Genomic DNA, 26,420 nt, shown 5'->3' with positions numbered 1-26,420 from the left:
CCAGGACCAAATTAATTCCTTCAGCAGGGCAAACCACAAGCCTGCATCTACAGAAATGCTGGTACAGAAATGCTTGTTATCAAGTGAAGCTGCAGCAGCCTCCTCCTCCAGACACTTCCCCATCTGGCTGAGGCTCTGTTCCTTCACAAGCTCCAAGGCGTCCAGGAGGACTGCACTGATTCTGCTCATGCTCTAATCTAACCAGGTGAACTACCACACTTCTCACTGAGCAGCCAACAAAGCTTGTGCTTCATTTCTACACCTTGCATGTAAATTAACCTTCAACTTTTCCAAGTCATGCATTTAGACAAGAACTTTGATGGGCTCACCTTGCATTTAACAGGATCGTGCCAGTTTTCACCACAGTTAAAGCTGTAAGTGAAAAAAAGGGAAAATAAGCAACAGGACAGATACTTACACTTTTATTTAACCAGGTTAAGAGCGTGCAAGTTTTCTTCAGGGTTGTTCTGCTAAAGGAGCAAAGCCTGTTTTAGGGAATTATTATACATGTCAACCCCTCACCCCAACCCTCAGTTCCCTCAACAGCCATTTCAGAGCAATATTGTAGCTGCCCCATCCCTGGCAGTGTTCAAGGCCAGGCTGGACACAGGGGCTTGGAGCAAGCTGCTCTACTGGAAGGTGTCCCTGCCCGTGGCAAGGGGCTGGAACTCGATGAGCTTTAAGGTCCCTCCCAACCCCTTCTTACCAAAACTGACGTCCACATTTGCAGCGAACAGGTTTAGCATCAGGATATTGGACTTTAACAACGTGGTGGCAATCTGGGGCAGGACACCATTTTAACAGTCGATTACACTATGGAATAAAGCAAAAAGAAACCAACCATATGAGAAAAAAGATGCTCCAAAGGACACTTCCTGCCCTTCATCCCTTTTCATCCTTCCAACCATGCCTTCACTCACACTCCTTCCTGTCTTACCAGTCCTCTGCAATAAACTGCTGTCATCTCAGTCTAAACGTTTACTTGCTTTCTACTGAAAGAAAGCAGGAATAGGATAGTCAACCCTTCACTGTCAAATGGCCTCTTATGAAAGATGAGGAATACAAACACTTCTGCTGACCCTGTAGCTCACCCACAGAAAACGCTTGAAGAATATGAAGCTGTGAGGTGCTCCACTGAAAAAAGCATCTGTCAGGCTGTTTGCACCTGCCAGCTCTGCTCCACCACTGCCAGAGCCTTCTGCAACTGCTCACAAACCAAGCACACTAGGTTTTTTCCCAAGCACTGCTTTCTAGCACCCCTTAACGCCACCTCCTCACGAGTCCCTGCAGTACTGCAGCCTGACACGGGTCTGCATTGCTAGACTACTGTCAGCCTTCATCTACAACACATGCCCAGCTCCATTCAGTTTCAAAACCCCCCAAACCACTGCATACATCACTTCAAACCAGGAGTGAAAGCCTGATCACAGTAACCACTCACAGCCTTACAACAACAACTTACATCAGTCACTCCACAGTGAAGTTGAATGCACACAACTGGGAAACTGGGACAGTGGGAATGTCTTCCAAAGCACCTTTCTCCAAGTTGATTTTGAGGTTGCAAAGCTGTTAGTACTCTGCTAAAGCAATTCTGCAGCTTTACTTCTACTGGCAAATACTTAAGGCATGGTCTTGACCACAACAATGGTTCCTGGGTTTCAAGCTGAAGTATCTCAGGTAAGATTCAAGACTCCTCAGAACCTATATTTTGCACAGCTCTTTCATTCTCTCTATTGACAGGTGCTTGCTCTACCTCTATGTCTTTTGTCCTGCAAATCACATTTATATTTTCCTATAACTACACCTAAACTATAAGGGCTATAAAATAACCCCTGCAAACTCTGACTTGTCACACTTGATTAGAGACTATGCAAAAACTTGCTCAGCAGTTATCAACAAGCCTCAATTCTCTGCTTGGGTATATACACTGAAGAAAGACAACCCAGAAGCCTAGAATGGGAAATGAAAACTCACCTCTACAAAACTATTGGTTATTAAATGCTGGTACTTTAATTTAACCTTGGAATCTGTGATCAGACGCCTGTCAAAAGAAAGACAGAACAATTATTGTAGTAGAAAACTCATTTTTCGCCCATACATAGCCAGTAAGTTAAGACAGACAAATAGTTTTGACTCCTCCCTCTACACTGCAGGTACTTTTTCTGTACTTACCTGTTCTCTCTTTAGTTGTTGGATCACATATTATTATGAACACTACAAATATTGTATTTAACTTCTAATATTAACTGGGTTGATAGGAATGCTTCAAGAGCATGGTGACCACTTATCTCTTAAACACACCAACCCAGCTGGAATCTGCATACTGCCCAGCCTAGATACGTTCAAAACACTTTAACTGTGTATTGCAGGGCACATGTATATACGGCTTTCAAGTGTCTTCTGCATACATATAGATATAAAGCTGGATTAATATGCACTTTTTGGTGTTTGTTTTAAATCAGACAGTGGAACAGAGCTTTATATAGGCCATAGCATGGATAAATACTGCAATTATGAAGTTAACCATTGCAGCCAAACATCAAGTGTCCTCCTTATGTGATCACAGCAACATTCACTGAAGAGCAGTGCATGTGACGATGCAACATCACATGAACCCAAGCCCTTGGCAGTCTGGGTTGCTCCTTACCAAACCCTGAGCTGGTTATTACATAAACGTAGCAGGTGGCAGCCAACTTCCCTGTGCTAAAACAAAACACATCAGTTGGCAAAGCGTCTTCATCAGGCCCATGTCCACAATGAGCCTGCGATTCTGGAGTGACACTCCTTGAAGAATGAAAGAACAATCTGAACTGGGATTATGCATTAGAAATGTTGCTTTCTCACTCTGTACCTGGGCTTCCAGACATAATAAATCTCACTTTAAAGCTTTATTGTATTGCATGTAAGTATCAGGAGCTGGAATTTAAGTGAAGAGTAACATCCAACTAACTGGAGCACATGGGAGTACACAATCTGCTGTAGGTCCCAGGTTGGACACAGGGGCTTGGAGCAAGCTGCTCTAGTGGAAGGTGTCCCTGCCCGTGGCAGGGGTTGAAACTGGGTGAGCTTTAAGGTTCTTTCCAACCTAAACCATTCTATGCTCTGTGTTCAACAGCATTTCCATAGCACCCCTCAGGTCAAGACCTTCAAGAACTTTGCTCTGAATATTAGCATCTTTTGACAAACAATGAATAAAACTGGACAAATTCAGAGATCAAACCCATTCCCAGTGCCCACAAACCATATTCTGGGGTATGCTCCCCTGCGAGCCAAGCTGTATAAAAGAAGCAACCTCACCAAAGAAGCCAGGCTGGAAAGCAAAGTGCTTGCAAAATAACCTTGACATCTTCTGGTAGCTCAGAACTACCCAATCTCAAAAACTCCTCCAAAGATGATAGTAATCCTGCATCAACCCATACATTTTACACTTGTTTTCCATTTTGATAATGCAAACTCCTCAAAGACACCAGTCAGTGTCATCAGCAAAATGCACATCAAGTGAGAGGCCAAAGAGCTTCCCATAGGAATTACTTCAAAACCTTGCTATGTTCTGACGTGATGCAGCAGCAGTGGAATTACTGATGAATGATGGAACTATGCAAAGGAAGATAAAAACACAGCAGCATTCCATACGACTTCCATATGGGAACCCAAGCCCCATCCATTCCCAGGGAGTGGGGTGGTTCTCAGAGGGTAGTACCAGCGTGCTGCCATGCACGAGCAGCAGCCATCAGACGTACTGGTAAAGAAGGAACCTGCCTTGCTCATTCATGAAATCAGCTCTGCATGTAGGTTAAAGCAATTACCAGCAGCATTAGCAAAGGTGACCAAGGGATAGAGGCAGATTACCTTCAGCCAGTCTGAAGGTCTTGAAGGAACTGAAAGGGACCCTGACTTCAGCCTTCCTACTTAAGCCCAACAGGAACAGAGGAAATGGGCAATAAGATAGGGGAATACTCACAAATGCAGGAAAGTCATATGAATTTGGGCTGTCTGGACTCCTAAAGAGACGAGTCAGCTTGGAGATGTACTGCCTTACTGAGGGCGAGTGCTGAGAGGGGAGCAAATGAATCCCTTGGCCTATCTGCTTTGATTTTCTCATAGATGAAGAAACTGATGTGTCTTTACATTACACATTCCTATAGCTTGGAAGCCTAGGCCTGGAGACCTTGGAAAGAGACCTTAAAAAGAGAATAATCAAGGACATGGGAAGGGGTGCAGATTCCAGTTGGGATTACTTGTATTTATTCATGCCGTTTCCTATGATGGCCACCTTTGGTTTTAAAGGAAAACATTAGGCTTTCACAAAAAGCTGCACCTCCCTCCCCAGGCACTCCAGGTGCCCCTGCCAGACCAGGAAAAGGCACATAGCTTGAGGTGAAGATTCACCCAGTGTCATGGGGTTTGTGCTCTAAAAGCTGTGAGGGACAGTCAGAAGCCATAGCAACAGAGGGCAGCGCTGCTCACTTCTTCCACCCTTTCCTTGCTATTGGCACTACCACAGGCTCCAACCATTCCACCACTTCACGTGCACTATCTGAACTGCTGCAATCAAGAAATCACTGCAGAGATTTCCGGCTGAGCGTCCGACACCACAAGTCCAGATCGGGCTCTGCTAAACTAAAACCTCCATCAAGCCACTCAAGGTATTAAGCCAACTTCAGTTCAGTTTCCACCTTCTGGACTCTACAACCCACCCCTCCACAGGGCACGAAAACATTTCAGCTACTTCCACATCTATGCAGCCCACACGCTGTGACTAACAGAGCCACTAACACAAAGGGGCTGGTCTGAAAGCAACTGATAGAAACCCCAGCAAATTAATATCAATGAGTGAGTCAGGCTTCAAGAAGGAAAGAAGAAGGTAGCAGAGTAAGCTTCTATTTAGATGCTTTTTAGCATGAAGAATTAAAATGAACTTAATCAAGGTTGAGAATGATGAAGGATATTACTCATGCAATAACACCACCCATTACAAAAGAGAAGGAAGCTCACGGAATTCAGGGCTTTGCCATGTACGAGCTGTCATCCTACAGCTGGACAACTTAATAAGCCCAGTGACACAGGCTGACATACCAGCTTAATCAAATCTTATGTTCAAGGGTGAACTGCTTTCTATCAGAGGGCATAAAACACACCCTCCATCAGGCTGTATGCAGGACTTCTTTCCTCTGACTCACGTATTAACTACAGCTATAGGACTTGGGGAACCAGTGGGTTGACCTCGGTAGGAAGTCTTAAATTCCTACATAAATCAAAGGAAAGGAAAATGCACAAAGCAGTTAAACAGGGTTTGGGGAGTCTGCCTGGTGCTTATTCTGCTGTCATGCTGACCAAACTGGCCAAGGAGTCTTTTCTCCAAGTACCATGGCAGGGGCTTTTAGCTGGACAGAAGCTAAGAGACAGGCTGGTATCAAAACAGACAGGTCGTGATCAACCTCCCTGCTACCTTAACGCAGGTTTTATCTTAAGTCCGTACATTTGAATAGTACATGAGTAGTAAAATGGAAACAGAGAGGAAAGCCAAGAGGCAGCAACTCCTCATACTTACATAACTGTATTGTCATCAACTAAGATATCACAGCCATGAGCAGGGCATGAAATGGTCTGGAAAAAAAAAAATACAACACACAAAAAGGTCACAAAAGAATCAGTTTATCCTGGTTTTGCATCACAAAGAATTCCAAGGCAACAGATTTCACTCAAATCCACACCAAAAATAGCACACTGGCTCTATCATCACATCCCAGATGTGCCACTGTGCACAGCACGATTCCTCCCACCCAGAGCAGATGCCTGCACTGACACCATGTAGCTCCCTCCAGCTTCACCAGTGGCAAAGGCTGCAGCCCCCAAAGCTTTCTTTCATGATTTTGTTGGGTTTTTTTGTTTCATTTGGGTGGTTTTTGTCATTTTAGTGACGAAAGAATTCCCCCCTTTTCTTTCCCCTTTGTCTACAATACACACACTTTCCAGAAATAAGCCAGTTTACCTGTCCCATGCCTTCCTCCATTATTTTGGTAGTTAAATATTCACTCCAGCACTGCATACAGAACTTGTGTCCACACTCTAGGCCAGTGAAGTACTGCAACAACAGAGAACACAAGACAGTGGATGGCTAGCAAGTGGATTCACTGGATCACTTCATCCTTCTCAAGCTGAGCCGTTTATCACATCTCACCCCCACACCAAACTTGAGATGCTACTATTTATTTCAGTTCACCACCACTACAGAACATTGCCAAGGCAACTTCAGTCATGATTTCATCGCTAGACTTTAATCCCAACCCTAGCAGCAAGGAAAGGTGGGGCTGACGTTTCCTGCCTGCCCTTTTGAGCTGGTCCTTGTTTTAAGAGTACAAATGGAGCACAGCACAGCTCTCCCGTTTTACTCTTGCAAACGAGTAAAGTAAATGCAACAGCACAAACAGGTCATGGTTAGAAGATGATATGGAGTCTTATTTCCTCCTGGTGTTTCCACTTGGCCTGCTGTCACATGCGGGTGCCACCCAAAAGTCCCGGAATACACACACCAGCTATGCACAGGCACCAATTTACTCCCTGTTGTATAGGAAACTAAGTGATCAGTGAGTAGTCTGCTTAACTGGGTGAGCACTGAACAGACACAGGGGGGGTTTGTGTGCACCTATGCTTTCAATGCACGCACATCGCGTTTGCCACCTTGCCTGGTGAACTGCCCCCTGAACCTCAGATGCTCCTCAGATGAAGGCACTAAAGATCCTGATGGGCAGGTGTAAATTACTAACTGAAATTCACTAATGATTAGCTTGTTGCAGACAGCAACAAGGACAACTTCATCTGTGTATGTTATCACCGACACAGTATGTTAAGATACCATCTGGGACTGAACGGTTACACAAGGCGTGGAGAAGCAAACACTGCTGAGGAAAGACTGAAATGAAGTTACTCTATACTCAGAGCCAGGGGCAAGAACAAACAATATTCTTTCAATATAGCTTTTCAAACCACCTTATTCTCAACCAAGAAGATAAAGCAAGAGCCCCACCCTGAGATACCATCAACTTGTCTAAAACTCCACAAACGGGAGAAACCTGGTATCCTCCATGGAACCGACCAAAACAGCAGTGAGATGCTGACAATTAAGGAGAGAGCCCATTTTAAGAGGAGATTAGTGTTCTTCCCAAACCACCTCCTTGACCATTACAGGCTCAAGGTTGCAGCCACCACATGTTGTTCATCCAACACTGGTGTAGTAGCTGGGCACACTCATCCTTTGCTGCTGCAGCACTGGGATCACAGAGGGAAGGTATTTGCTGGTATATTCTTCCCATGGCCTCACCCTTTTGTGGATCACACCCATCTGGTGCTCCTGCCATCATTGTTTGGACATGAGGCTTGGAAACATGCTGTGGCGCTGCAGCCAGCAGCTCGACTCTGCCTGTCACCCCCACAGCCTGCCAGAGAGCTCAAGCAGGGAATGCTGACAGCTATGGGATGCCCAGGTACACCAAGGCTGACAAAAAACCTTCAAATCCATTGCTGAGTCAGCTAACAAAGTACCTGATGTTCCAGAGATGCTGCTGTGGCCAAGTGACACTCCCAGGACTTACAGAGTTATGGTAGAAAAGCCCCAACATCTGTAACTTTAAGGATGCCGAGAGCACACAACCGTGCTTTGCCTAGAAATGTTGGACCAGATGATCCTTGAGGTACCTTCCAACCTGGGATTCAATGATTCTATGACCCTGAAGACAGCACTGACTTTTCCCCGTGATGGGAAGAAAGCGCAGACGAGGGGATCACTTAATGAACCTAAATACTGCTGCAGCAAGCGCACACAAGGAAGCACTGAAGAACACAGGTAAGAATGCATCCTACAGGTTATTTCAGGCAATGAAAACCTTAGCTAAATGCCCATATGGAAGGCAGGCACCACGCTTTCTCCCAGGCTGCAAAGAATTCAGAGCTCTCTGTCAACTCTTTACTTTGAGGGAGTTCCCAATTATTTTTGGCTAAGCTGACAGTAGATGTCAAGGGAGCAAGCACAAAGGTCGCATTAAAGCATCACGCGGAACAGTGCATTGCCGCAGCGACAGCTCTGCTCTCACTGGATCCATAACCCATCACCTGCTCTCCCTGCAAAGGCAGGTGCTAGAGAGGGTCCAGAGAAGGGCCACAGAAATGCTCTAAGGGCTGGAGCAGCTCTGCTGTGAAGAAAGGCTGAGAGAGTTGGGGTTGTTCAGCCCGGAGAAGGCTCCAGGGAGACCTTATTGTAGCCTTTCAGTACTTAAAAAGGGGCCTGTAAGAAACATAGGAAGAGACTTTTCAGTAGGATCTGTTGTGATGGGATGAGGGGTGATGGTTTTAAACTGAAGGAGGAGATTCAGGCTGGATATGAGGAGGAAATTCCTTACACTGAGGGTAAAACACCGGCACAGGTTGCCCAGCGAGGTGGTGGATGCCCCAGCCCTGGAGACACTCAAGGCCAGGCTGGATGTGGTTCTGGGCAACCTCATCTAGTTGAAGATGTCCCTGCTCATTGGAGGGGGTTGGAACTGGATGAGCTTTGAAGGTCCCTTCCAACCCAAACCATTCTATGACTCTATGGTTGATTCTAGCAGCAGCATGTTGACATTCCGTACCTGTCCCTGCTTTTCCGGTATCATCCAAATGATCAAAGAAGGTACTGGCTGCTCCAAGATGTGTTTGCCATGACGGCCTCACTCAGCAGGAGCACTGACAGACTAAGTCAACCTCAGAACAAACAGACAGTTTGGACAACAGCACAATGTTCCCTGAACACCCCAACTTTGCTCTCAAACAGGACCACAAGGGCGAGATGGAAGGGAGGAGGGAGGCAAAGCCATGACCCTCCCAGTTCCCATCCTCACCAACACGGGTTTCACATAAAACAACTGGAGCTTGATACTGGTTCATGGTGACACAGAAGGACTAAGAGTTCTCCTTCAGTGTTCAGCTACCACGATGCAGGCTCAAGGAGAGCACCAATGCCTTGGCTGGCAGGTGCTTCTCAAAACCTCCAAACACAGTTCTTTGGAGGTGACTCTATTTCTGTTGTAAGTGCTTCAAAAGGCAGATAAACACCACCTGCAATGACCCTACAGGAGGGTGAAGAGTCAAGACTCTTACATTCCTGTAATAGCTGTACACTAACATTCCTTAACAGGCACAGCTCCATAGTCTGAGCTTGCCATAGGCTGAAAGGGCCTCTTGGAGAATGGAAATACAGCTTTTTCTGGGAAAGGGGGGAAAGGCTGACCACTGCAAGAGGGTTTAAAAGCTGAGCTTTTAGGTTAGGGACTGAGCATAACTTACTGTAGAATTTGTAATTCACACTGACCAAAGCAGATTTAAAACAGATCTCAACCAGAAGGCTTATGGTCACCTTAGACACAGACACTACAGATGCTGGCCTCTTACAGAAGAAACAATAGTTTCAGTAATGCTCCAACATTGATGGATGCCAGTGAAACAGAGGATCCCCTCTGCTGTGTCTTGACTGAGCACCAACAATGCCCCTGCTCACTGCAGCATCTCCCTGCCCCAGCTATGAAACTGCTCTTCTCACAGCTGGCCCACTGCTATCTTCAACGTGCTGTTTGACTGACAGACCAAAGGTATCAGTGTGCTTTGTGCAGATCTGCCCAGCAGCACATGCACCCCAGGCAGAGGAGGTGCCCCTCAGCTCTGAGCACGGGGCATGTTCCTGCCACCCAGCACCTAGGGTGAAAAGATGAGAATATATTAAGAAAGTGAAATCTAAGTTTTAAGTTTCCAAGAGAACCTTCTGAAGGGAAGAACAATGTATTAAGAGGGTGCTGAGGCGCTGGCACAGGGTGCCCAGAGAAGCTGTGGCTGCCCCATCCCTGGCAGTGTTCAAGGCCAGGTTGGACACAGGGGCTTGGAGCAAGCTGCTCTAGTGGAAGGGGTCCCTGCCCGTGGCAGGGGTTGGGACTGGATGAACTTTAAGGTCTCTCCCAACCCAAAGCAGTGTGGGATTCTCCAAAATCTAGATTTGAATTTCCCTGGGATGGGCATTCAGATGCTCAAGATGTCTCCTCCCATATTTCCCCCTCCAAATGAAATTCTCATCTTTCTTTTTCAAAGTACCTCTTTATAAAAAGCAAGAAACAATTCTCCATTGCATGTGCTCTCTAAAAAAGGAAGTCAGTGCACACAAGCTGCAAAAGAAGACACACAAAGTCTTCCGGCTCAAGAGCAATGGTGATCTTAACATTGAGAACCCTAGCAGCCTGAAACTGGGCTTCCCTCTCCTCTGCCTGCTCCAGAGCAAGGGAAAGGCTACAGCACTTGATACAGGGCCACTCAGAAACCCTAAAGGTCATAATGGTTTCCATTCTTGCTGAAAAGCAAGCTCATAAAACACACCCAGAGCACAAGTGGAACCTTATGTAAGGGCTGCTTTAAAGGTCAGGCAGACGTTAAAGTGTTACAGGGGAGGGTCAGGACAGCTCCACCAGGAACAGAAGTTCCAATAAAGGAAGAATTCCTCCTGCATGTCAGCGCCCTGCCTTTTGGCACAGCCACAGATGAACTTTTCCACTCATCTCATTTTCTTCCAGGATCTCCCATCATTATGTCCTGCCCCTGGAAAGCCAAGGCAAGCTGCTGGCCTGTACAAAAGGCAGCAGAAGCCTGGACCTCCCATTAGCGCATGGGGAAGTACAGTGTGTGTTAACAGCTGCAGAACCAAAGAATCCTCATCACCCATCTCACCAGAAACTGGAATTCTTCATTTAGAGCCTCAGCAAGTCCTTCTACCCTCCTCTTCTCTGATGAGGAAGGTATTGCGCAAACACAAGAGAGATTCAAAGAGAGAGATCCAAAGATACCCTTATTGGTTTTGTATTCCAACCTGCACAACCTCATAGATATTTCTACTCCTCCTCGGTTTCTCTAGGCTTCCTGGCTTGATTACCTGGTAGCATTATTTACTACTTTTATACGAAGGGATAATCACTTCACTTGAAATACAATCCCATGTGGGGTAAACTACTACCGTTTGAGATTTGCTTTAGAGACACATCATAAGAACTAAAGGGAACACTAAAGTACTAGATAATGTGGTGGGGTGACCACACTTGGATCACCTGCAGCACACAAGACAAAGTTTACCGCATTAAAAAACAACCTTGAGCATCATGTTTTAAGGCATATACTATCTATTAGAGGATTTAATCAACAAAAGAAGTGAAATCTCAGCTTCATTTCAAAGGCTTTCTTAAAATACTGCTGGAGACGGCCTTGCAGACATGCACCCAAAACGTTTTCTGGCAGCAGCGTGGGGAGTCACTGGTCAGGTACTCACCGAGTTGGGGTAATTCAGGTAGCAGATCTGACAAGGCATATCCTGGGCTGATGACCTGGTGTTCATCTGGCGCGTTCGAGACTTTTTACTTGGATTAATTACATGACACTCTGCAAAGAGCTTCTCCAAGTTGCCATCGAAGTACCTGCAGGACCCACACAAGACAATGAGAGTTTAAGTATGGCCCTGTAAGTCTTTTTTCGAATGCTGTTTGGGAGTTAAACGTGCATTAAATGTACAAGGTTGGGTTTGGTATTTCAAAGACCCCCAGCCCTGCTACTTGCTCCAAACTCCTCACTACACAGCTCTGAGCACAGAGGCAGGTATTCGACGCCTCCATCACTGCAGAGATCTGGCTTGAATTGCACACTCCTGAAAATTCAGGTACCTTCAATACTTCTGTTGCATTTCAAGTAATTCATGATTCTCCACGGTGATTGCTTTATATTATAACTCCAGGAAACTAGAGCAAGAATGTCCTACTTCATAGTCCAGGCATCGGGACCCTTCTTAAAGCACAAGCCTGATGCCCCCAAGTTCAAGTCTCTTTTCAGCTTAAGCCTTCCATTCTTCCCTAATATTCTGATCATTAAAACATGAAAGAGGAGGCAGGAGGCAGCAATCAGTCACAGTCTGTGATTCAGCAGGTCCCTAGTTCCTGTACTTCCTGCTTCCTTCCATGTCCTCAGTCTACGTTAAGTGTGTCTCAAAGAGGTTCTGACTTAATTTTGGCACTTCCTCCTCTGATCTAAGGAGAAATAGGTCAGCAGAGACAAATACTCAGCTAAGCTGATCTAGCATTTACACATGGTCACCATCTCCCATTGAGGCACTGCCCTTCACACACTTCAGTCACCTCCATGGTTTGGGAACCACTGCTGCGAGGTATGGGCTCCCATCTCCAGTTAAGACCAGAGAGCAATTTCCCACTGAACACCCTGCTCAAAGCCTACACAGTCCATCTCTTGGGCCAAAACTTGAGCCATTTGAGTATCATTTGTCTCTGGTCAGCCTGAGCTATTTTAACATCCTCCTAAGAAAATATCATTCCAGGTATTCATGGAAAGCAGCATACAAGGTTGGCTGGGAAGGAGATAAAAGACCACTTTTTTTCTATTTCATATTCCCTTAAGAAAACCAACAGTGGTTTGGGCTACCGGCTGACTTAAAGCTCCTCAGCTTGGTGAGGAGGACCAGATTTGACCCTCATTACAGGCAGGTCACCCTCTTCCCAGCATCAAGACACCACGTACCTTCCTCCAACTTGCAGCGAACTAATCCAATCTGACCATTAACCAGCTAACCTGCCCTGTACATACATCCCCCATTCAAATCCCGGAAACAAGTCATTCCCTCACAGCAACAGCAAGTTAAATCCAAAAAAGGAAGCACCTCCCTAGAACCCCCCCACATTTGACCACAGTGCAGTGATTTGGATTGAAGACCAGCAGATTTATTCCCAGCAGACACCTGTCCTTGTAGCTAAGGCAAGGCTGAGATTAGTCTTTACAAGACACGTATTTAAACTCACCACAAACCAGACAGAATGATAACAACAATAGAACAGAACCCGCTGTCCATCAACAGACAGAAGAAATCCAGGACCTTCTGTTGGGGAATGAAGTTTACCGGGGATGTCTCAGTGATGCAGGACGAGGCACTGTACACAACATCTAACCAAAGCACCCCTGCAGTATTCCCCAGAAGTCCCAAATCCATAGCAGAACTACCAACAAGACTGGCCTTCAATTCAAAAGGGTTTAGTTCACTGCTGGTTCCTTGATGCAGTTTCACATCCTTTGGATCTTAATTTCCAAGACACTGCATTTTGAAGCTGGTGGTGAATTCTGGCCCTGCAGCATACACGAGGCTTTGCCACTGTTCTTCAACCTTAGCGCAGGGACTCAACTCGGCCAGGTTATTTTGTGTGCCTTCAGGATTACTTATCTCTAGAAACCTTTAGCAAATGAATTCAGGGCAGTCCCAAGCAGCCAAACAGCCGGGTGTGATGTTTGCAAAGACAGTGCAAGACAAATGCTGTGACACAACTCGAACACCAGCAATCGTAGCCAGCTGAATGCATCCCATATTCTTTTCCATCTCTGTGTTGATGAGACCTATCATGACACTTTGTACCACTTCCATTGCTAGGATCCTCCCAGCTGCCTGGATTTTTCCTGCACTGTGCCTGCTTGAATCCTCCTCTGAACCAAATGCCTCCAAATAGGTTTGTGCCAAGTCATTCATTAACACTACCAAACACTCATCCCAAAAGCAACTGATATGGGGATTACTAGGAGGTTCCAGCTAGTCTGCTCCTTCCCTTCTGAGCAAAGTAGATCTATAGACAACATGCTCATAGCTGAACCCAGTGAATGCCCCACATTTTACATAAAATAATTGCATGTTACCACCTCTGCTGTGAAATGTGTGAGAAAAATCCCTTAATTCCCTCACTTCCTTTACAATTCCAGGGGTTTTGATTTTTCTTCAAGTTCTCACCATTAAATGGCTGCTTCTTGGTAGCTCAGTCCTTATTTTTCACTTAGGGAGAAGAGGGGCACCTTTAACAGCCTTTTAAATCCTCTGCCCTCTTTGCAATGTAGATACTCACTGGTTCCAGCACTTATGATACTTGGGAAATGTTATGGTCTAGTCAACCAGTATTATACTCTTTGCTCAATATAGCTGACTTCAACAACTGACTTTATTAGTTTTGCCAAATTCACTCTCCATCACAAAGTTGTTTTCTCTGCTATTTTCAAATGAATAGACACACCAGTGAGTTATTTTCAAGTTCTTCTATCATTTCTTCACTGCTTACCAACACCAAGTCCATAATAGCACCGAGTCTTTCTGGCACAGGGATCAAGCTGTCAGCTTCTTTATTTCCTCCCGCTGTCAGTAACTGCCTGATCACAATTTTCTAGACATAATCAAGTCCTATCCAAGGAGTATCAAAGATAAAAAGCCTTTTCACTGGGATAAAAGCTTCTAGTACGCACTTTGGGATATTTACTTTAGTGAAAGCGCATTTGTGAATGTCACAGAATCGGTGTATTTGCAGTAAAAGACATCTTCAAACCAAAAGGTATCTTCCTGCCTGCCATACACAACTTTTCACCTGCTCAGACTCGGCTGAGTAGTTTTAAGCACTTATTTGCCCAAAGGAAAGCAGACAACCAGGTATCTATAGAGAAAAGTCACGCCTCGGATGCAAGAGGCAACCTGGGCTAGAGCAAAGGCACCAGGGCCATGCTGGCACCGGTCTCTGCTCAAAGGGAACGGAGACAAGCAGCCACTAACGTACACACATCCAAGGGACTGCAATACCTCTGCCTGTACCCCCAGGGATCAAATCAGACCTTGGGCTACATGCTGACATACGTTTCTTTTTAGGAAGTGACCAGAGGAAGGCACGTAAAGCAGGAGAGCTGCATTTCAGCCTCTTCATCATGAGGAGGTTCATTCCCAAAACTGCCCTCAGGAGGCCCAGATGCTACCAGCCATAGTAAAAGCTAAAGCACTTCCTTCACTTATTGCTGAGGTTACCTGATCAATCCGTACCTCGTTGTCTCCAGTCTCTATTAACCATGCTTGTAAGGCACAGGGAAACATACTGTTTCATATCTCTAGTTTCCAAAACACGTGCAGCAGATCAGAAGCTGAACTCGGTAGTTCCTCACTACCCACTCACATCCTGCCAACAAACCCACCCCACACACCAATCCTGCTTTCACACACAAGGTGAGTAACTCGTGTTTCACCAGAGGGATGGGGCAGTTTGTCAGTTGGGGCTATTACTTCACTGTAAGTGGAATAAATACCTCTAACACATCTGTCCTCTTCACAACACCATGCAATTACTCCATGACAAAGCAGGCACGGACACAACCTGCTTATTAAAAATATGCATGACAATACCAAAACCAAACAGCAATACACAGTTTTCATGGTTCAAAACATGGAAATTTCCCTCACACAAGCTCAGGCCTCACCACACTCAACGCTTATCAGAAAAGAGGCCACTTATCTGCTTTACTACAGCCAAAGGGTGATAAGGTGCCTGTTCAGTCACGCTGACTCAGGGTAAATAGACACAGTAAATACACAACATGAAGCAACTGAGCTCAAGCTCTGACTTGGTGTGAAATCGAGCACCAAAAACTGCACCCAAACATTACATCTCAGCAAACATGAAACACACCCAGACTGCAGGCAACAACAGGAATGTCCTGGGAAGGCTTCCTAATGGTTATTAAAAGAGGCCAAATGCAACTGTTGAGTTGAATTTGAGAGAGTAGTTCAACAGTTTAAAGTGAAAGTCACGCAAGAAAAAAAAAGCCATTGTTGGGGTCATACACTGCAGACAGTGAATGGACAGCATTATGTTCAAGTAAAACCTACGTTCTGGGGCTTAAATAGTGCTCAAAGTTATTTTCTTGCCGGAGGAGAGCTGCCTCTGCCCCTCACCATGAACATCTCCCAGTGCTTTTCAGTTCCTTCGCATTAACACAAAGCTACTGTAAGATCTGCTGGACATGCACAAAGCCAAGCAAGTCTCGAAAGTTATCTCTGTTGTGGAAGAATAACCAAGTCTAAATTTGGCATTAATCAGCTTGTGGTGTTTGTCTAAATGAGAACAACCTCTTAATATAAAAAGTAGATGAAAAAAGGTGAGGCGTAGGTGTAGCATCATGGCATCATGTCCAAAGAAGGCTATGGAGATGCTGCGAGGGCTGGAGCAGCTCTGCTCTGGAGCCAGGCTGAGAGAGCTGGGCTGGGGCAGCCTGGACAAGAGAAGGCTCCTGAAGGGGAGACCTGAGAGCAGCAACAGTGCCTGAAGGGGCTGCAGGAAACCTGGAGAGGGGCTTGGGACAGGGGCCTGTAGGGACAGGCCAAGGGGAATGGCTTTAACCTGCCAGAGGGGAGACTGAGATGAGCTCTTAGGCAGAAGCTCTTCCCTGGGAGGGTGCTGAGGCGCTGGCACAGGGTGCCCAGAGAAGCTGTGGCTGCCCCATCCCTGGCAGTGTTCAAGGCCAGGTTGGACACAGGGGCTTGGAGCAAGCTGCTCTAGTGGAAGGGGTCCCTGCCCGTGGCAAGGGGGTTGGAATTAGAAGATCTTTAAGGTCCCTTCAACCCAAATCGTTCCATGATTCCATGATTTCCAGCTCCATCACTATTTCAAACAGTTTCACATCCTGGCTGCTGAAGTGAGCACCCACCTCCCACTTCTGCCTTCACCTCTTACTGCAGCAGTCATAGAACCTTCCTGGGGACCAAGAGCCAGCTCTCTCCTGCTTTACCAGAGCAGAGCATCAGTGGAACACTGCAAAGGGCTTTGTGGAAGCTGTTTGGTGAAGAATTGACAGAAAGCAGCACCAACTACTTGAGAGAGAGTGTTCTGGCATTTTTCTAACACGAAAGGACATAATCAGCACCAGAAGTGTGAGTTGTGTACAATAGGTCCGCACAAGTAAGGGTCAGATATTACATTACTCACCAGAGAAGTCCTATAGAATTAAGATAAGTATTTTAATGAATATGTACCAGGGGTAAATGTTGACCTGTTGACTCTGTACATATTTATATGTACTTAAAAGTGTTCTGCTTGGAAACTGGGAAAACCTTCCCGATAACACCTCCCTTCGAGGTGCTGACGCCCCTATCACAAAAAGACCCCCAGCCCCATTTTATTGTTTTAATTGATGACAGCCTTAAACAAGCTCCCAGTGAGAAGCGGAAAGGCCTACAGAAGGGGTGACATTTCAGCACACTCATGTCAAGGTTATCTCAAAGGTAGCCAAGGAGAGTGAACTTTAGCCTGACCAAAAGAACCAGCACAAGAAACTCAAACAACAGAAGTGAACTGACTTATGTTACAGGGAAGGAACTAAATCAGAATGCTTAACAGTGGCAGTGCAAGTTAAATAGCCTCAATGTGACTGTATTTCTAACTCAAAGAGTTCATACTTCCAACATTAACTCAAAGAGGGCAATCTTGGGAAAATAAAGTAACAGAAAGCTTTAAAAAGTACAATCACCTCAGAAAAAAAAAACAACCAAAACCCAACAAATTAGGCCAAATAAAACATAAAAGACACCTCTGAGCATCATCAGTAACCAAAGATGTTACACAAAGAGGGCTACAGGAGTCCTAAATCCATTATTCTACCAGAGCAGGAATATTTAAACTCCAAAACTATCCACTAGCAGACTGAATATCTGTTGCTCTTCCACACTTGCACCCCGCATGGAGGAGTACCAAACTACCAGGGCTCAGCAAAGAGCTGCATTTGACATTTCAAAAGTACTACCAACAAGAGTTTCTGTTCTACAGACCACAGACACCTGTCTTCTCGTGCCTGAGCACCAGGCAAAGGAAAAAGGGACCGAAAGTCAAACAGTCCTACCAGACACTGAGTCCTTCTGCCCTCACTGCAATCTGCCCTGCGCTGCACACCCAGTGCTGCCCCTCTGCTGCATGAAGGGGAGACCCCCCCTGCAGCCCTGATCCAGCTCTGGGGCAGCAGCACAAGAGGGACGTGGAGCTGTTGGAGCGAGGCCAGAGGAGGCCATGGAGATGCTGCGAGGGCTGGAGCAGCTCTGCTCTGGAGCCAGGCTGAGAGAGCTGGGCTGGGGCAGCCTGGACAAGAAGGCTCCTGAAGGGGAGACCTCAGAGCAGCTCCAGTGCCTGAAGGGGCTGCAGGAAACCTGGAGAGGGGCTTGGGACAAGGGATGGAGGGACAGGCCAAGGGGAATGGCTTTAACCTGCCCGAGGGGAGACTGAGATGAGCTCTTAGGCAGAAGCTCTTCCCTGGGAGGGTGCTGAGGCGCTGGCACAGGGTGCCCAGAGAAGCTGTGGCTGCCCCATCCCTGGCAGTGTTCAAGGCCAGGTTGGACACAGGGGCTTGGAGCAAGCTGCTCTAGTGGAAGGGGTCCCTGCCTGTGGCAGGGGTTGGAGCTGGGAGATCTTTAAGGTCCCTTCAACCCAAATCGTTCCGTGATTCCATGATTTGTATCTCTTAGCACTCGTTCAGACCAGCAAAGACCACCTGTACCACCTTTAATGCTCCTTCTGGTCCAGACTAATTCTCCTCCCAGGTTCTACAAGTAAACCAAATTTTCCAGCTCCCTCACACTCTCTCCAAGAGGAACAGTGGCATTGAAATACCCAAATGCATTACCACTGTAGCTGGATTTGGCTCCACGGTGAAATAACAAACTATAAAATATATCTTTAGCAGTAACATTCCCCAGGAGCTGGGAATCAAACATGAGAAACAACCATAAACTGCTCTGCTATGAGGGGAAGAGGCAAAAGTCAAGCCATTACTTACACACACTAAAAAAACCCCAGAGCTGCAAAGGTAAAAACAGGGCAGATGTACTTCACCAGTACCCTTCATTAGCCAAGAACAGTTCAGTCGCAGCAAGACTATCACATATGTCAGGAACACACACACACCATGACACACAAGAGCAACTGAACCCAAATTTGGAGGATCTGCAAGGTGACAGGAACCTGGTCCTTTCTCCAGAGCTTGTTTTGACCATGCTGTGCCTGTGTTTCAACTGGAAGCAGCCCTTCCTCTATTGGGCAAGTAACTTCCACAACTTCTCTGACACCTAATAGATATGAATAATATTAAACCAAGGAGTCACTCTCAGAAAGGAGCTAAAGGAGCTTACACAAGAGATCCTCCTGCCATACACTGTGCAGTCATCCAGTCTCACATTAACCTGGTAATAAACATTTCTTGCAGGTCTCAAGTGCAATGTGGCCACATGCTACGAGTGCTGCTTACCTCTCCATCAGCTTCTCTTTGTCCCAGTTGAAATGGCTAAGCAGGATTCGGGTGATGGTCGCTGGATTCTAGAGAAAGAGAAGACAAGAAATAATTGAGTAACAACTCCACGTCCTGTGTGCTTACACAGTGTGTGTAAAGTGCCATAGGGAAGGCTAATTGCCATCCCTCCTACCCATTTCTGCCACAACCTCCACACTACTTGCAGAACAAGTATGGTCCTGGTTTGCCCCAGCCCCGACCACTGAGCTGGGCCGAAAGCTCTACCCGAACAGAACTGACTGCCAGTGTAAGACAATGTCCTTTGAGGTCCCCAGGTATTCCTGAAGCACCCCAAGATCCAGAAAACACTATGTGATTATACAACTAAAACCAGGAAATACAGCCTAGAAAGATTAGGAATAGGACCAAAACTAAATGATTTTCACCGGGTACAAGTTTTTCTTCAAACTAAATCTGTATCACCAGCCAAGGGTTTGGTTACATGAGCTGAGAGCTGGAACAAACCACATATGCTTGAGCTCCATGCTTTAGCTCCCCAAATCCAGACTCTCAGAGCTCAGTTTTCGGACCATTTACATGCACGAGAGGCAGCAGCCAGTGTCCTGTGAGGGCCTACGTGTCCTTTGCCATTTGACACCAAAATGGAAGTTCCCCTTAGGGCAGATTGTCAATGGACACTGTGAAGCTGTTGAAAAGTAGGACATGAACCAGCAATGTGATTTTCTGAGCCCGCAGGCTACAGCTACAGCTTGAAGCTGTCAAAAGCCAGTGCTGCCACCCCAAGAGGCAATTCCCACCCCATCCTTGCACATCCCACGCTCACCAGACCATGCTCACACAGCCAGCTTACGCTGCAATGCTGCACATTACTGCTTTAGAAGACATTTTGTCTTCTTTTCCTCTAAGTTGTCTTCGCACTGAAGCAGTTTCCTCATCTGTCTGGCTGCCTGACCATGCCCACAGCAGCACCAGCACAAGGTAGAGGGCAGGAGGGGACAGCATCTTGCAGAAGTGGCACCAACAAAATAAAGCCCAAGGGTCAAAATGTAAGCACAATGAACCAGTCTTCTTGTTTATACCATAAAAAAAGTGACACTTCTCTCCTTCTGCACTGTCTTTTATAACCATAGAATCCCAGACTGGTTTGGGTTGAAGGGAGCTTAAAGCTCACCCAGCTCCAACTCCTGCCACAGGCAGGGACACCTTCAACTAGAGCAGGGTGCTCCAAGCCCCTGTGTCCAACCTGGCCTTGAACACTGACAGGGATGGGGCAGCCACAGCTTCTCTGGGTACCCTATGCCAGTGCCTCAGCACCCTCACAGGGAAGAGCTTCTGCCTAAGAGCTCATCTCAGTCTCCCCTCTGGCAGGTTAAAGCCATTCCCCTTGGCCTGTCCCTATAGGCCCTTGTCCCAAGCCCCTCTCCAGCTTTCCTGCAGCCCCTTCAGGCACTGGAGCTGCTCTCAGGTCTCCCCTTCAGGAGCCTTCTCTTGTCCAGGCTGCCCCAGCCTGGCTCCAGAGCAGAGCTGCTCCAGCCCTCGCAGCATCTGCCAGTCCAGCTTGTTTAAGGACAAATTAAGCAATTTTTCCAGCTTAAAAAGCCCACGTGAACAAAAGCAGCTTTAGAAAGGTTAGACCAGATCCCTGATGCAGTCCATGTGGATCCCCATAAGTAGCTGGGACAGTAAATCCAATACACAGCACGAGGCAGAACAAAACAGAAACCGGTATTGCCAAGCTGTTGTCACAGGGCAGTCACAGCCCATCGTGGAACCAGGCTCCAAGGTAACATGGATCTCAGCTCCCACCTGGAACCACACAGCTGGAGCCACACATCCTTGGGCATCACAAGCAGCAAGGAGCACCCCGACCTTCCCCACAGGCACAGGAGCAGGGATCACAGCACTGCAGCTGCTGCTAAGGAGGAATCCCACTTCAGGGTGGATTCACCCTACATTCTCTTGCATGGCAAACAGCAAGGGTGCAGCTCCAGGATGGAATTACTTTCCCCCTTCTTTACAGCTCTCAGCCAAAGCAGCAAGCTGATACACCACAGATACATGGAGTTTATAGCCTGAGGCAGGGTGAGAGGCCCTTGAGGCAACAGGATGGTGTTTGCATGGGTTGTGTCTCCTTGGGAGTTGCACCCTCAACTTCTGCCCTGGCCATGGGGACAAGCAGCACTCTGCCCAGCCAACACTGCCCAAGCTGCAGCAGCCAGGCAGGAATGATGCCAACCCAACACCGGACCCCATTTAAAGAGAAGAGAAGAAAAAGAAAAGAGATCAAGTAAAAGCTTCCTGATAGCATCACTCGCTGATCCCACCCAGCACTGCAGACACAGGGAAGCAGCTGAACTGCTTCATGTCGGTCCTGCCACCAAGCAGCTGTTTGGGAACTTAAGGGTCTCCTTCACCAAAAGGCTGGTCCAGCTTCAGAAAAGAGGCCAGCAGCCTCTTTCAGGGCCTTAAGTTTGGATCTTTCCTGTATTGAGGTCTCCACCACATCTTTTCCTGTAATACTATTGGAATGATACAGGAGTGCCTAAAGGGGCTCTCAGTGGCTCACAAACACGCACGTTTCTCGAGCAAATGAATACAAAATGAAAATATACTTTAGGCAACAAGCAGCTCGTGGCTCCAGATTCTCTCGGTTATGCTGATACCAGCTCCTATAGGCAGCACAACATCCCGTTTGTAAAGGATATCCATGGTCTAGGACAAGTCTTGCCTAAGCCCCGGGGGTCTCTGGCTAAATGTGCCCCACAAGCATCACGTTCAGGTCTCCCTACATAACCCTTCCAGCTCGCCCACACCTATGAAGCACAGGACACCCCTGCCATGCTCCGGAGCTATGAGGTTCAGGCAGTCAAACACACAGCCCTACCCAAACACAAGGATGCCTCACTCAGCCCAGAGATCACAGAATCACAGCCTGGTTTGTGCTGCTCACCCAGCCCCAACCCCTGCCACGGGCAGGGACCCCTTCCACTAGAGCAGCTTGCTCCAAGCCCCTGTGTCCCACCTGCCCTTGAGCACTGCCAGGGATGGGGCAGCCACAGCTTCTCTGGGCACCCTGTGCCAGCTGTACAAAACCAGACATGTTCTTCATTTCTCAAGCAACAGCTTGAGGATTGCTGCAAGTCTTGTCCTCTTTTCTGCCTCAGCAGCCCACCTGGCCACTGTACTAACGCTTCTGGGAATACCCCTTTATCACTTAACAGTCTAACAGTAAACAGAGGTGGTCTCTGGCTGACTTTTTAAAGACAACAGACAAGTTCCCTTGCACTGAAGGGTAAGTTATGTCATGCTAACAAGGAACTGAAGCGGTCTAAAGCGAACATCAAGTGCAACAAGGCAAACCCAGCAGATATCCTCGCCAAAGGAGACAAAGTGGTCGCAAAGAACGAGAGGGTCTCACTTTGTGCCTTCTCCGTTTTCCCAACACAGCCCCTGCAGCTCTCCAAAACTCAGGATTATACTCCAGAGAGCAGCATTGTTGGCTCGGTGGTTTCTAACACAAATAGGGTGCAAGAGGTAGCTGCTCCTGGCTTGTGGGGCTTTAACTTCCTCTGCCTACAGCAGCGTTTGTTCAATACTAACTTTATGTCCTTGCTCATATGAAGGGGGACAGCAACACAACCCAAGCCAGTCTTACACTGGGAAGACCGGAGACAGAGAGGGAGGCAGCACTAAGAGGTTTGCATAACGTAAACCACAGTGAAATACAAATGCAGAAGCCTCTGGCATGAAGGATTGCTCCAATTCAAGGCAAGACACCAACACGGTACCAGGGAAGAGCTGCTCCACATTCGTTGCTTCCATGCCCACACTTACCCCAATTATTTGGGAACAGCTCTGGAGCCCAAAATCCTACGTCTCTCACAATGAAAGGTTAACTGCTGCACAGCACCTATGTCCTGTAACTCTGTCATACAGGGTTAAAATGACAATGAAACCATTTGCTGTTTCCAGCTGGTTTGACACTAGTTGTGCTACAGCCCTTCATCAACCACACCACAGCCACTTTGGACACTCACTCTGCCCAGAGCTGCAAGAATTCAGGCTCAGACAGTTGGGCTGTTCAGTCTGGGGAGGAGAAGCTCCATGGAGACCTCAGAGCAGCTTCCAGGGTCTGAAGGGAGCCTACAGGGATGCTGGAGAGGGACTCTTTATGAGGGACTTTAGCAATGGGACAAGGGGTGATGGGTTCAAACTGAAGTGCAGGTTAGATGTAAGGCAGAAGCTCTTCCCTGGGAGGGTGCTGAGGCACTGGCACAGGGTGCCCAGAGAAGCTGTGGCTGCCCCATCCCTGGCAGTGTTCAAGGCCAGGTTGGACACAGGGGCTTGGAGCAAGCTGCTCTAGTGGAAGTGGTCCCTGCCCGTGGCAGGGGCTGGAGCTGGAGGAGGTTTAAGGTCCCTTGAATACAAACCACTCTATGAATCTGTGATTCTAATATTTAAACAACACTGGATTCGTGTAGTTTCTGTTCTGGAACTGGATGGGGTCTACCCTTAGCACCAGGATTATTGTCTCACACCACCAAGATTAGCTATGAGCAGGCTATGCTGCCGCTCAGCCAGGATTACTACTTAGGCTTGAAGCTGCAGCAGGGAGAAGTGTGCGCTGACAAAGGGTAGCTTCTGGTTACAGAGACGGATTTTCATGAGGGAAGTGCCAGGAACAGGCACAAGCAATGGGAAAACCAACACGTTCAAATGCTCCCTCCTCCTCCCAACGTGCTTTGATGGGAGCTGAAGCAGCAGATCCCATTCACAGCAGCCACCTAATAAACTGTACATGTGGAAGCCAAGGAAGACTGCCGAGAGCCTGTTGATATCCAGAGAGGAAGGAATCCCGAGGAAAGCAGCCATTTTGTTGGAATTCTCAGGGCAATTCAAGAGACTCCCGTCACAACTCCCTGGCTCACAAACCTGTCACAATACAGCTCTGCCCAGAGACAGTAAGGCACTGATTTTCTTAGTAGTGATTCTGGTTTTAGGCTAAGAAAGCAGCCAAGCCCCAGGTGCGCTGCACACACATCCCACTTCCCACCTGTTTTCACTGGAGGTATTTACATCTACTCTTATCTATGCTGCCATGCTCGGGGCACACCAATGCAAGGGGGAGACACTGGGATGGGAAACCCTGCAAAGGTCTGGACTTATCAAAAAAAACATTATTAATGGAAATAAAACTCCTTAATTTAATAGGATTTAACTGCACTGGAAGCTTGGTCACTACTATTCAAGTTGAATTCTTTTTGCTGTCAAAATAAGTAGGAATTGGAATGAGGAACTTGGATGCACTCTAAATGCATGCGTAAGTTATAGCTGATTAGGACATCAGCTTAAATCAGAGCTCCCAAGCAGCACAGTTTGCTGACTGACAGTTTGCTGTACTTGATCCATTCACGTTTTCCTCCATCTGGGGTTAATTCTTGCAGTTATTACCGAGAAAAGTGTATTTCAGAGCTCAGCTCCTCACCCCATGCTGAGAGCAAGCTCCCGTTTCAACTCCAGCATTCACTGCAAGTAAAAACCATTTGAGAACAACCCCAGTTCAGTTCTGTAGCGAAATCCTTTCCCACCTCCTTGAGACACGGTACTGAGAAATTCTTCATGTTGGTTCTTTCCATTTCATGACTGGTTTTGTTTTCTAAACATGCCAGCTTTCGCATTCCAACAGTTTTCATCCCAACTGCAGCACCGCTGTCCCGGTTCCCAGTGCAGGACAACAATACAGGTTTGACGCCACTTCCAGTTTGGTTTTCTACACAATTGCTTTTGCATTCAGGAATTAGAGTAGACACATCAGAAACATTGGCTTTGCCTCTGTAAATGGTTCAAACCCTTGCTACATCCACAGCTCCACTGCATGGGTGTGCATAAGGGGCAAGAAACCATACTGAAATTCCCCAACAGAAGGACACTGACTGGTTTCACATCAGTTGAGAGCAAAGCAGAAGAGTTTTTCTTGGTGGTGACCTACTGCACACACTGGTGGAGACAAACTTACAGGCACAAAACCTCATTTCTAGCTGTTCAATACAACTCCCAAGACCTGAATGCAGAAGATGAGATCTATGTGTGGAGTACTTCCAGGACGTGATCTCCTAAAGAGGTATCATCAAACTTGCTAGTTTTTAACCACCACCAACTGAGCACTTGGAAAAGCTGCTGGAAAACTTTCATGTAATCTAATATTCCCTGGCTTGGTTACAGACAGAACATGAGAGGGCTGTTGTGAGAAGAGGAGGACAGCAGCTGAAGACACCAGTCTGCCACCACCCATCCACACTCCTCTCCTCAGTCATCCCCTGAGGCTTGGGAGAGCATCACACCACAATACATTTTGCCATCAGCCATCTCATGGGTCACAGGGCCAGTACCACACACACGGGTGGATCCGAGTTCCCATCTTCCAAACCCCTGTTGTAAGCAGTAACAACTTCAGTACCAGCCATTCCCTACACACCCACTAAGGATATCGCTTCCTACAGCCCCGCTGAAGCCATGTTAAGTGACTTGAAATCACCACCTCTGAATCACCTCAGAGTTTACCTGTTTCCTGCTACTGGCATGTCCAAGCAACTCCACATGAGCCAGGCTACTTCCTTGTGACGCTGCCAGTCACCACCGTCACTGCCGTCCTCCAGCCGGCATTAACCACTGCACTGTAGCTTCCCATTAACATACACCCAGGCTCCAGCTCCAGCGCTGATCATCCCCGGAGCTTCCCACATCTTTCTCCATCTCATTAACTTCCCTTCACACATCACCTCTGAAGTCTCAAAATTAACTTTTGCACAATTAGCACCATTCTGTGATGGCAGCAAACAGCAGCTGGATATTACAGCGTGTCTGTAGTAACCTGCGTGCACTTCACCGGCTGTTTCCAGCTCTGATGAACATCCTTCTAGGAGAGGAAGAGAATAAAAAACAACTTTGGAGAGAGCTCTATTACTGTAGTTAATGGGTTCAAGAGCCAGAAATGAAGCAGTCAGCTGCTTTACATTTTCTCTGAGCCTTTTGGAAAGTTTTCAGGTTAATAATTAGGAGCCGCAACAAAGATCCATTGTCCAACCAAGCTTTTAAAAGCAGGAATAAAAACCATCCTGAAAGCAACAACTCTGGGATGAATTAGCAAATTTGGAAGCGCAACAACTGAATTCACACTGTGATACCTCTAACTGAAAGCAGATAGGCCAGATTTGCCATGTGTGCTGGGCAGCACTGGCTCTTGTGTGCCTGCAGAAGCCCCAGCTCAGCACAAATGA

The 26,420-nt window shown here is 47.0% G+C and overlaps 1 protein-coding gene across 1 annotated transcript in view; it reads right to left on the bottom strand.

Moving 5' to 3' along the window:
* The window catches only part of ARIH1 (ariadne RBR E3 ubiquitin protein ligase 1), a 59,816-nt gene that overhangs the window by 15,530 nt on the left and 17,866 nt on the right, over nucleotides 1-26,420 (bottom strand). Inside the window, exons 2-8 of the mRNA XM_057420773.1 lie at nucleotides 19,141-19,208; nucleotides 11,333-11,477; nucleotides 5,993-6,085; nucleotides 5,552-5,607; nucleotides 1,975-2,041; nucleotides 707-813; nucleotides 330-372 (exon numbers count right to left, since the gene is read on the bottom strand). Coding sequence (XP_057276756.1) covers nucleotides 330-372; nucleotides 707-813; nucleotides 1,975-2,041; nucleotides 5,552-5,607; nucleotides 5,993-6,085; nucleotides 11,333-11,477; nucleotides 19,141-19,208 — 579 coding nt within the window. The remainder of the gene's footprint in view (nucleotides 1-329; nucleotides 373-706; nucleotides 814-1,974; nucleotides 2,042-5,551; nucleotides 5,608-5,992; nucleotides 6,086-11,332; nucleotides 11,478-19,140; nucleotides 19,209-26,420) is intronic.

The sequence above is a fragment of the Pezoporus wallicus genome, unplaced genomic scaffold (assembly GCF_028554395.1).
Source record: "Pezoporus wallicus isolate ANWC-B61680 ecotype Strahan unplaced genomic scaffold, APGP_CSIRO_Pwel_v1 contig_7731, whole genome shotgun sequence".
Taxonomy (NCBI): Eukaryota; Metazoa; Chordata; class Aves; order Psittaciformes; family Psittacidae; genus Pezoporus; species Pezoporus wallicus.
This window is presented reverse-complemented; position numbering and strand designations above follow the sequence as displayed.